The sequence below is a fragment of the Thermobia domestica genome, chromosome 15, assembly GCF_964235325.1.
Source record: "Thermobia domestica chromosome 15, izTheDome1.hap1.1, whole genome shotgun sequence".
NCBI classification, from domain to species: Eukaryota; Metazoa; Arthropoda; class Insecta; order Zygentoma; family Lepismatidae; genus Thermobia; species Thermobia domestica.
In genome coordinates this window covers 89,476,312-89,489,083 of record NC_137468.1, presented here as the reverse complement: position 1 = coordinate 89,489,083, position 12,772 = coordinate 89,476,312, and the positions used below count along the sequence as shown (strand labels likewise).

The 12,772-nt window shown below is 36.2% G+C and overlaps 1 protein-coding gene across 1 annotated transcript in view; it reads right to left on the bottom strand.

The window, feature by feature from the left end:
• Positions 1-2,503: 2,503 nt before the first annotated feature.
• The window catches only part of LOC145671878 (beta-galactosidase-like), a 96,405-nt gene continuing 86,136 nt past the window's right edge, over positions 2,504-12,772 (bottom strand). The window contains exons 11-12 of the mRNA XM_081741106.1: positions 11,199-11,435; positions 2,504-2,734 (exon numbers count right to left, since the gene is read on the bottom strand). Of these exons, the coding sequence (XP_081597232.1) occupies positions 2,510-2,734; positions 11,199-11,435 (462 nt within the window). The 3' untranslated portion in view covers positions 2,504-2,509. The remainder of the gene's footprint in view (positions 2,735-11,198; positions 11,436-12,772) is intronic.

The following is a 12,772-nucleotide window of genomic DNA, read 5'->3' as shown; positions in this document are numbered from 1 at the left end:
AAAGAGTGATAGTGAGGACGAGAGTTGGTAATAGCGAAACAGACGAAACCAGTAGTAACGGAACAGAAGAAGAAAGAATCAAGTAAGAAGGTAGAAACAAGAGTAAAAGAAGAACTGATTGTGACTGAACAGATGACTAGAATAGAAATACACATTAGAGGAACTTAAGGTTTCAATGACAAACAAGCAGAATAGAGAAGAGAAAAACCAGGGTCAATATCAGCAAAATTCGTTTAGAGGAAAGAGTAAGAATTTTAGAAGCAATGATGAAAATGGACAGCAGTTTCATCAGAGAAATAATAATGGGAATTTTCAACAACAATGTCAACAGCGAGGTTATGGTGATACTTATCAGGGAAATTATTATCAAAATAGAGGTAATTTTAGACTATAGGAGGATTTTGTAGTAGAAATGGAGGTGGAGGTTCTAGGGTGTTTACAAATAGGAGCTATTGGAATTCACAGATTCAACAATCACAACAGCAAATTAATCCGTATCAACAGTTCCAACTTAAAGTAGCGTACTTAGTGCCAATGTAAAATATACCTAATTCGTTGAATTATAATGCACAAACATTTGTACCAACATTGCAATCTCAAATTTGTAATAATTGTTAGGGTAATTTCACATGCAGCAGTATGTTAATAATAACCAGAATTTAAACTAAGTTTTACTGTAAATGGCAGGGACCCGTTTACAGATTCTAAGGCTCGGAGAAGAAGAGAGTTGCAAGTCTCTATTAAATGTGAGCAAGAGATGGTTTATTTACCGGTACAAATTGAAAGTAAACTTGTAAATGCGGTTCTCGATTCAGCTTCACAATTATCAATTATTATTCAAAATTTAAAACGATCGGGAGCGAAGGCATTGAAGAAAGATACGAGAATTCAAGGAATTACACAAAATTCTTAACAAATTGATAAGATTGCTATTGTAAAATTTGAAATAGTCGGTAAGCCATTTCATCATTGCAATGAAATAAAAGGTAAATATTCACACAAACAGTTACTCCGACATATTTAATTAACGCAACCTCTGGAAAAGTAGCTATAAAAACGAGCTCTAAGTCTTTCATCCTGTGTTATAATTTAGTGCTGGAAGTCATACTCCATTACTGCACTTTCACACATTGTTTACTACAATTATAACTATTTTCATTATAATAAGGTTCGAGATGTAGATATGGAGAAGGATGGAAAATCAAATGGAAATAGAGAAAAGAAATAAAGAAGTTCTGAGAAGAGTGAATGAAGACATAAGAATGAGGACATTGATGCCATCATTGAAAAGAAATTAGTTACGGCAATGTCTAAGGAGGAATTCCCTTATAAGAGATATTTTTTAAGCATTAGTTTGTAGAAGGAGAAAGAGAAGAAGGTTCTTGGACGATATGAAGATCGAAAATTGGGACGCGTTAACAAAATGTAAGGCTGAGAATAGAAATAATTGAAGAAAGATGTGTTTCGTGTAAGGACCTGTCAATGTGGCAGAGCACTGATGGTGATACTAAGGTTATAGTCATGCTCATGATAAAACGTGTTTTGGGGAGTGGCGATGTAATACGAGTTTTCAGAGCGGAAGGGCATAACACATAACTTTCAGCGTCGCATGAGTAAGTTTACGGCGGGAACTTTGTAAGTATGACTATATGCACAAGGACTATGGAGAGTTTAAAGATAATTTACCAACGTGCATGACGAGAGTGGTCAGTGGTGAAAATCGGTGGCAGCAGAGAACGCATGATGAAAGTGTGAATCATGTAGGTCTTGAAGGTGTAGGTTAGGATTTTTGTATAGGTATAAGCCATATTTCCAGCAATCTTGGAATTTCAGGGAGCTCAGCATCCACCTGAAGAAATTGAATTGCATCACGTAGTTCCCACTTGGTGGGCACTTATATTGGGGAAGTAAAATAAGTGTTCTTATATTGGAGAATCCTATACAGGGATTTCGAATCGCTCCATATTAGGCAACTTCCACTTTGGCTTTTTTTTAAATTGTTATTTCAACAACAGGTCACTCGAGCGAACGAGAAATCCTTTACTCACTTGCTTTCTGTCCTTTGCTTAAAGACTTAAAAGTATTATAATAGAACACTTATTATCTTTAAGCGGAGTATAGAAACAGTGTGCTTTCTTCAGACACTGAAAATATTCGTGCACTCGCAGATCACATTGTCTCAACTTAAACAAAGAAATTGATAACCTTGCTGAATAGCATATCCTGTTTGTGAGACTTAAACACAAAAATGTCCATTCATATATTTGCCTTCATACAAATTTTTCCCTATTGTTGAGTAATTCCAGTTTCCCAAATTAGGCAGTCTTCTAGTATATGGTAACTTCCCTGTACATGTTAATCAGTAATATTGTTAAATAAGGTTTGATAGGACGCTAATCAATCTTAATTAATACCAGAAGGATATGAGGAAATACACATAAAACATTAGTGCAATAGCAAATTATTTATTACAAAATAGTACAAATATTCATATTGCACTGTATTTGTTTTAATCGCTTATATCGCTGACATATGTCGATTTATTTATTTCGTGTTTTTGTTCAAATTTTGCAACGCAGTTCACACTGGTAGCACAGGGTGCCCTCTCCAGCTCAAAAATCACGATTTCATTGCCTTGTGAAAGAAGGTAGCTACCTGGTACATACAAAGTCTCCTGAGGACCAACTACGGGCCAATATCTACCAAGGTTGTAACCATTTATGAATGCTACACCCTGAAATAACATATAAATAAATAAATAAAATTTTTGGTCAAGTAAACTATTTCTTAATAACACACACAATCTTAAATTGATTGCCTGGATTTTATAAAGTATGATAATGTAGTATTAATAGCATACATGTACCTGTACCAAACTAGGTATTCAGACAAAAATAAATATTCAAGAACTTATAGTAAATAAATAGAAATATCTATGATTAAACTTTAAAAATAATTCAAAAATAATTTCATAAAACAGCCACAGAGAGTATTTTTATCAGAACGGAAATTGACCAATGTAATACATCGTTTGTGTTAGATATTATCGCAAGTGATATTTGAAACTAGTCTTGTAAGGCTTATTTTTTAAATGAAAATTTTTCAATGTATTCATCTTATTACATAGGAAATTTGCAGATTTTGTTAAATTGTAGAATCACTTTCGAAAATTGCGCAATGTTCAGTTTGAAATCAAATTTATGCATAGGATAAAGTAGATAAGACAGGATAAGGATAGGATAAAGTGATTTAGCAAATTATATTTAAAACTTTAAAGTGTGACAAAGAAGAAATATTTCGTTTACAAATTTAAAAAACTGAGATGCATGGCGCAAAAAGAAAAATAAGAATTGCAAATTGTTGATGGTTATTGTATTAGAACTCTTACACTTGGCAATTCTCAGCAGTATGCTCTCGATACAACGGATTATAAAGAATTTGGTAGTGGTTACACCATCTTTTCTTTACTATATATATAACTTAAATTTTAGTAATTGTGAAATATTTATCAATTTTAGTAATCGTGAAGATGAATATTTATAATACATATTTGAAAAAATATCAATGGACTTAAGGTAAATCATAAGGAGGAATTTTAAAAATTAATATTTAAAATATCTACTGAATCACGATTTTATTAGAGGTAAATGTTTGGAATGTTTATTCAAGATTTGAGTTAATAAAATTTGAGTTATTCGCTCATAAATAAAAATACTAGTCAAAATCTTGATACAAACAAGTAATAGAATTAAATAGGAACTTGATTTTTTTAAGTTAATGCTATTAGCCTATAAGTATACACAAAATATGTACCCAAGTTTGTGTATGTACCTAGGTACATACGTTGGGTAAAAATAGTAGCAACTCTGTTCTCACGTCAGAGGTGCCGTATGTGTTTCAGTATCACAAGATTTCTGTAGCTGATAAGGGAATGAGAGGCAATGAAGTATGCCGACTGATGACGACTTTGTGTTGTTCAATCAAAAGCAGCAGTACTGCAAAGTAGAGGAGGAAACTAGAACAGGAGCACCATAACAATATGTTTCGGTCAGACAAACAATGTGCGTTGATCAAGATTGAAGTGGCACGTGGGAGAACCACAACTTGTTTTCAGGGACTTCGTTATTATCTTTTCTCCAAAATGAAGGAATCATTTCGCGAGAAGCACTACAATACAAGAGAAGCATTCATTGTTGTCATATAGGATTACTGCGGGACATCGATAAAGATGGATGCGTTGATGTTTTACAACGTCTTCCACACATTTGGCAGATGATATAGAAATAGAAATGGGAGGTGATTACATTTAAGGAATGTACTAGATATTTTTCTGTCTATCAAGGCAAGTACGAATTATACCAATACCAATAATGGGAATGTTTTTATCCAGGCTTTGTAGGGGAGAGAGGGGGGGCATTGGTACACGGAGCACATATGTGCGATGTAGATATTTTTCCACTGTGAAGAGGTAAATGGGCAACAGTTTGGTGTTGACAACATTGGTGCCAAGCGAACATCGTGTGGCACAGTTGATGGATGAACGCACCGTTCTTTTCTCTGTGCAGAAAAACCTTCATTTCTTAGAGCAAAAGTAAGTTTTCACTTCTGTCTTTGTAAGCTTATATTTGTAATAAGCACTGGATTTTTGAAAACTTATCTATGTTTCATGGAAGTGTAATTCTTTACAAATAATTTCACTTATGTTCAATTGTCCTGCGTGGAGTAATTTTTCAGTTATAAGAATTAATGATCCTGAAGTTCGGTTGGGCACATTAGTACACATGCATGTGGGGTGGATTGATACGGACTAATGTGCCCCCACTGCTCTGTACCAACCTACCCCTTCCATTTGTAATTATAAGAGCAGACTACTCTTTGTGCATTTTCCATGTATCACAGTTTTCATTGTGATTAACATCAAGTAGAAAAAGTTACTAATAAGATAAGCTATATCTTGTGTGATCGTTTGATTTCCGTAATCAAAGCATAAAAATAAATTAACCAAAATAACATGGAAAACTTTCCTATTATTATATTTCCGACTTTCCGGAACTATAGATATAGCCGATAGATACACAAACTTATGAATGGAAAATTGTTTAACCCTTTAGGTTCCATGATAGCAAAAACGTGAAGATTCTTCCCCTCAGGTCATAGCATGCGAGTGATTTTAATAGGCACATGTCTAACAAAATCAATCTCAAATATATATTTCTACATGGATGCTAAAAGGCAGCATATAGTAAGTGTCATATTTATTCGACTTTCAGCAACCTATTTGAAAGTTATTCGGCGAAGTTCTTGAAACTAATATTATAAAGGTAACCAAGAAAGTTCGTCGCTTTTTGTGGAGGTCTATGTTTAATTGGCCCTCACACCGTGAGTTGAATGCGAATGAGATAAGGCGAAGGTCAGTTGTTGGTGTGGATATACTCAACGTACTACCTGATTGTGGCAGTTCAGTTGCACAGTGAAATTGCGTAAGGACAGAGTGAACATGGGACCTCCACAGAGAGCCCTAAGAGCGAGTATGGTGTACGAGTTCAAACTGGGGTCAAACGCCGCTGTAGGAAGGGAGAAGATATGCCAGTCCTTTGATGAGGGTGTTGTGACTACGCGGACAGTGTAACGGCGGTTTAACAAGTTTAAAGATATTTATGAAACAATGAAAGACGCACCACGTGCCGGAAGGCCAGCACATGTTCAAAATGAAGATTTTCAGGCAGCAATTAAGGCGAATAGTGGCCAGACATGTGAGGAACTGAGACTACAATTCAGTGTGAGTGAAGAAACTGTTCGGCAGCACCCCCATCAACTTGGAAAGTACTACAAATTTGGTCGATGGGTTTCACATGATTGGATCCGGGCCAGAAGGCAACGCGAGCAGACACCTGTGTTTCTTTGCTATCTTGTCTGAAGAAAGAGCCATTTCTGGACAGGGTGTTGACATATGATGAGAAATGGGTCCTGTACGAAGCTCCACGGTGCCGTCATCATTGGTTAGCATCCCATGAACCGATCCAAAATCAAACGAAACCAGCACCGCACCAGAAGATCTCCTGTGTGTTTGGTGGACTGCTCGTGGCATCGTGCATCGGGAATTGCTACCAGCTTGTCAGAACATCAATGCAACTGTCTACTGTCAACAGTTGGCTTGTATTCAAGAACAACTCAAAACTCTGGAGCCAGCTTTTCTAAATCGCAAAGGATCCTCCTATTACAGGACAACCCTAAGCCCGACGTGGTTAGGATGACCCGGGACACTATTCTATGCCTTGGATGGGAAACACTACTGCATCCACTATGATCCCCGGACATTGCACCATCCGATTATCACCTGTTCTGCCGCGATGGAATGCCTGGCCTTCCAGAACGTTGGCAGAAGGTTGTCGATGCTGATGGGACTATTTTTGATCTTCGAGGTACGTCTTAGGTGACATATCAATGTTCGAAGTTTGTTGGTGAAAAAGCGATAGAACTTTCTTGGTTACCCTTATAATAACAAAGCTCCGCCACCTTTGGAGAGAAGGTGTACGCTCGAACCAAAAGTATAACATCTTTTCCAGTTAGTAGTTTAGGTATGAAAGATTTCAAAATTTTGTAAATTTTAGATAGCGATTGGATTATTTACTTCTATTTTTCCTTATAGAGACAGAACCTCATTTATAACACGGTTTTATCTTTTTAAATAGCTTGCAGAACTTTTAAATTTTGAAGAGAACACAAGCAAGCGTTGGACTTTTTAATTTTTTTATTTTTTGAAATAGGTTGAACTAGATCTGTTGAATTACTAAAGATTCTTACAAATCTTCACATCCTTTTTATGAAATATGTTTTTATTTTGCATTTTTGGTGCTGTAGGTCCTTAAATCTATTGTTAAAATACTAGAGTTTGTGGAAAATTAATAGAATGTTATATCTCAAAATATTTCATGGAAAAATAAAACAAAAAATTGCGTTAACTCTGTTATCAAAAAGTCTGTGTGATATTTCACTTTGCTCGTACCAATCTGCCCCTACATGGGGAAGATTAGTACAGATTGCAGACCTTTCGTAAAACGTAATTCATTCCAGGTAGGATATTAGTAGAAACAATATTGTACAATGTAAATTTAGCTAAAGAATCACAATTTAAGTTGAAAAAAAATCATGTTTCTCAAGCTGACGATATGTTCTAAAATCTCGGGTAAGTAAAAATCGCATCAATGTCCCCACCTCGCCCCTATGTGTTTAGCAGCGCTGAAATGAAGGGTATTATTTTACCGTTAAGTTTGATAAAATTTATTTCAAGCTTATACAGGGTGGACCAAAAGTAGGTATACAGTCCCGTACTGATCAACTCATTGCTTTTTATATAATTTCTTATTGTTACCATTAGGTAGACTTAGTTACTTCATTATTTGTTCTTAATGTGTTTTTACTTATATTTTAAGCTCGGAACAGCCCAAGCAAATAAAGCTATAAGCTAGAATGATATATATGATCAATACAGGGGTGTATACCTATTGCTGTGCTTTTACATTTAATGTTTTCTTTATGCCTCTAAGAAAACATTAAATGTAATGTATGTAAAACATTAAATGTAATGTAAAACATTAAATGTAATGTAAAACATTAAATGTATGATTTTTGTGTAGACAATATTGTACTATTTCCTGACATCACATTAACATAATGTTGAATAGGACGAATCTAGTATTCAAGGTAAATCATTAATTTACCTTCAATTTTTTTCCCAGAGTTCATGGCAAGAACTCTTATAAGTTAGGTAATACGGTGGAGCGTTTTGCACTTTTGTTGGAAATTCGATGACGGAAAAAATGACCTTACTGATTTGTTTTTAAAAATGGACAACCCCTTACCCCGCCCCAACGGTAAGTTTTTTAAGTATTTGGTTAGGCAACACGCACAACACCAATGACAGAAAAGCTACTTGGGGCGTTTTTAGAGTTACCTGATGGCTATAATACAATTATTTTATTAAAAGAAACTTGTAACAATGCCAGTAAATAATTTTAAAATGTTTACGAGTCAAAGTACAACCATATTAGCTCAGTTGTTGGAATTAATGTCCAGATTTTGTTTAGAATGCCACGTTAACGATCATTATAGGCATAGCCCTTGATATAACACGATTTTCTTTGTGTAACTCTTCGCTTATTTTGCTCTGTACGCAAAATAACCCAGAACTCACTACGGGAAGGTGGTTGCAAATCGAGTTCCGACCACCCGCCCACCCAATAGGCATACGTTGACATTTGACCTTAGGTCACGTAGTTCTTCTTGGTCTCGAAGCGGGGCATTCTTGTTCTAGACTTCAGTTTGGCTCTAACGTAGATATCTCTTGCGTTCTGGCCGCACTTTTTCGACGCTGCCTCGGACAATGTGCGTTCCACAGCTTGACTATTGCAAGGGAATGTTGTTGTTAGAGTAGCTGAAGTTCGGATGTTTTCTTCAAGCTGCTGATCCGTTATGTTTCGTGTGATTGGCGGCTCTGCTAGACATTTAGGCCAATTAATCATGTCGTAGTAATCTTCAGCTGTAAAGTTTAATTTCGGAACGATGAAGTCACGTGGGCGGCTTGATCTCGGAGTCTTCTCGCTGCGAGCCTTTTTAATCCTTTTCCAGCCTAACGTTCGAATATGCTGATCTTCATCTGCTGTTATCGCTATCAGTAGGTTTTCATGATGAGCGTAGTATCCGTTTGTTTGTAGAACAGAATGAACTATGTGTTGTAGATTTTCTGGCAGAAAACATGATAGCTTAACTATGCTAAACAGATGCATGTCGCCCACTTCGCACGAAGGATTTCGCCGTATTGAAAACCAGACGGGAGCGTATACTTTAACAATGTACTGGCAAAATAGACACAAACTTGAACTAGGTTTATCAGTACTGATGTAGTGGCGAAGCATCCTACAGGCCAATGTAAGCCATCGTGAATGTAATAATGGTCCTGGTTTTCTGTTTGCTAGTTCGGTAGTACACATTCCTGTAGCAACGGCCGTACAAATTTCAAAGACATAATTCTGGTCGCTGCTTAAACCATCTGGTTTTTCCATTTCAGACATCCATTCAACGGGAATGAGTGTAAAGGAGACGATCGGTGAACGTTCACAATCGTTTGATTTCTTTCCGATGGGACCGGAAAAAGTGTTGGGTCCGGTTGTCCCACCATAAAAATTCGGTAACCAGGTGTCGAAATGGCAACTCGTTGGTATGAAGAAGGCAAATGAGATGCTGCAGTTCCTTTATTAGGGATTTTTGTATTTGACTTATCACACCGTTATCCCATCCTGTGTTCATGGCTTCACCATCGCTGCCGACTGCCTGAAGACTTGACACGTCGTATTGGTTCTTCTGTAAAAGTTCCAATATAGAGTCGGCAGTGCCTGGTTTAGGTATGACATGACCCAAGTATTCTGAACCGGGCTGCGATAGAACTGTGATGCTTTTCTGTAACCTCTTGTCTTCGTAGTTTGCCGTTAATTTTTTCTTGCACAAGAATACAAAATGTCTATGAATCGTATCGCACTAAGAAGACTGTAACTTTAGGTGCGGTGCACAACTCTCTGTTTTAACAGAGACAGTAGCGAACTAAAACCGTTAAAGCTTAAGCTGCAATAAACTGGCCTCTTGGATTGGTGGACATTAACTCCAACAACTGAGCTAATATGGCTGTACTTTGACTCATAAACACTTTGAAATTATTTACTGGCATTGTTACAAGTTTCTTTTAATAAAATAATTGTATTATAGCCATCAGGTAACTCTAAAAACGACCACAAGTAGCTTTTCTGGCATTGGTGTTGTGCATGTTGCCTAACCAAACACTTAAAAAATGGTTGTCCAAAAAAATATAAAAAATTCAGTAAGGTCGGTGCCACTAATGATACCTTTTCCGCACTAGCCGTCATCGAATTTCCAACAAAAGTGCAAAACGCTCAACCCTATTAGGTAAGCTATATAAAATGAATCTTAAAAAGGATGTACAATATTCATGTTCAAAACTTCAATTCGCGCTTTTATTTAGAAACTTTCTCTATTCTTACCTGTAAATATACAGTTACAAGAAAAGTTTCAGATAGACATGTATGTATTTCTTTGCTGTAATACTATATGGGCATTGAGGTGTCAAATTCCTACAAGAGATATGGGAATAAGTGTTCAAGCTTATTTGAACATTCTTTCTATCTCAACCTCTATTGAATTTAACATTTTCAAATACAGACCTAGGTCCCAGTCACTTATATTACGGACTTTTGTTATTAATGGTTGCTTTATAACACAGGAATATTGGAAATCATCTTCTTAATTTCAAAGTTTAATAAGTCACTTTTTATTTATTCACAATAACCTGCAACTTATATTTAGTGAAAGAAAAACTCAAGAAGTTTCAGTGGTTGGCAAAGCTGGTGTTTACTTACGCATTCTGCCGCTAGAGCGACAGAAATCAAGGGGCTTTATGCAGAGACGTTCTGACGCGTGATTAGTACCATATTAAAGAGTTCGACTAACATATATTTCCTGCAGTAGTCAGACCTTTAGTATGACGCTAATCATACGTCAAAATGACTCTGCATAAGGCCCAAGATGAATAGAATTGGAGACAGTGAGCATTTTGATCTCGAATTTCATGTAACATAGTCTGTATAGTAGTTAGTTTTCAACACCCAATTTGGAAGTGGTACAGATAATGTAAAGAAAGTGGATGTATCTACAAGAGGAAATCAACAGCCAGTCCAGAAGTTGATAGTGTGCAAGTAAATTGAAATATCAGTTAGCAAATGAAATATTAGTTGAATATTATTGAAATATCACTTCACGTTTTAAAATCTACATGTCGCCTATTTATTTCAAAAGTGACATAACTGAAAATTCCTAACTTTTCAGTAGAAGCGTTTGAAAGTTTCGAAACACGGTGAAAACAACTTGGCGCAAGAACGACACAAATACTCTCTAGCCCAGTTTTGGAAGCACATTTGTGAAATTTTTACTAAAGATAAACATCAAGATTAGCTTTCATTTTCTGCCCATAAGTCAATAAGTATGATATTTGAGTTATGTCACTCTTGAAATGAGCAGGCGATGTAATAATTAATATGACCAACTACTACTTTTCCTATGTATAATAATATTACAAATGTTTTATCTTAAATAGCCGTTAATTGTAATACAAAGGAAAATGCATATTGTACCTTGTAAAAGCCATCCAGCCTCAAAAATGTATCTAGTGGTTCCTCATCCCTTTGAAGATCAAAGTTTCCATAGTAAAACTGAGCACCATTTAAATTTGTTTGGCCTTGTACAACATTCGTGTTTGTGGTAGCACCTTTAGCGTAAAGTTGAACTTCCGTAACATTCTTCAACGGAAGCTTATACATTGTCCATCCTGTTTGAATACGTTGATTGATTGTCACATCTTTAATTATTCCCTATTCAAAGAAATACATGCGAAAAGTTAAGTTACACTTTTAGTAAGATTACTTTTCTGTTTTATTAACGTATAAAGAATCATATCAACTTTACTGGCATTGTTCTCACAACAGCAAATTTTGAACAACTATTCAAAATGCAGTTATGCTGATTTTTACATACAATAAATAGGTGCTTGAAAAGCCAGCAAAAAGAATTTGACACATTTTAAAAAGATTTTCTGCTCGTATCTTGAACCAAAGCTAACAAACATGTGATGACTAAAACACGTACGATACTGAGTCTAGTTTAGGCCCAAATTAGCGTCTGGGCTGAGTAGGCTAGAGGCTAGGACAGCATGCAGCTTAGAGGCTGGATATTGGGCTCCATTTCCCTTGCTTTATATCAACTTTTCTACAAAGCGTTTAGCCATTGGAGGTCAAAATTGAGAATAAATTTATTGTTATTGGAAAACAATATTATGAAACCACGTAAGCACTATTTTGCTCGATGGCTTTCTGGATTTTTTTCCGGCAGCACCATAACCCTGTCGCTATGGAACTTTGTGATTTCTGGAGTGAAAATTATAAGACATAGTTTTTACTGGCCTTTTCCGAAATTAACTTAACACCATTCAGGGAGCTCTGTGGAGACAGAAACAAATAATAGCATGAGGCTGCCAGGTCTTGGCTGCACAGTGGATGAATTAAAACCTCCCAACCAGTTCTCTCAATTTCTTGACAGGTCGTTAAATATTTATGCGATCCAGCGTTGTCAACGTTGTAGACCCTATACTACACCCTTTTTGTTGACCAGTTCCGATCATTTCTTCTGAATTTTTAGGTGCATTTGTGGTAATTGTCCACAATGCAGAATCAAGCCTATCGTTCTACCTGCAGCAGTAGCGTGTAATGCACGATGTTCTTCCAATCCCACCAAATGCATAACATAGCCTTGCTGGCGCCAGTGTGGCATTTGTCTCAGACTGTGGAGTTTCTCCTCGCATCGACCATCATGTTTTTCTCACATTGTTGTAGCAGGTAATCTACTTTTCATCACTTGTGATCAACCACTTCAGAAATGGCTCGAGTTCGTTAGGTTTCAGTAAAGACTCCCAGATAGAAGTTCGATCGAGTAAATGTTTTTAAGACAGATCATGTATCACCCAAAGGTCAAGCTTCTCTTTATAGTCAGCTTTCTTCAAATGGTTTATCACTGTTTGATGATGGATATTTAGGCCATTGTTGATATAACAGCTTACATGTCGGCCTTGCTCGAGTTTTGCCAGAATATGATCCACAAATTTCTTATATTTTTGCTCACGTCTCACGTTCTAATACTAACTTTCACGTAAAAC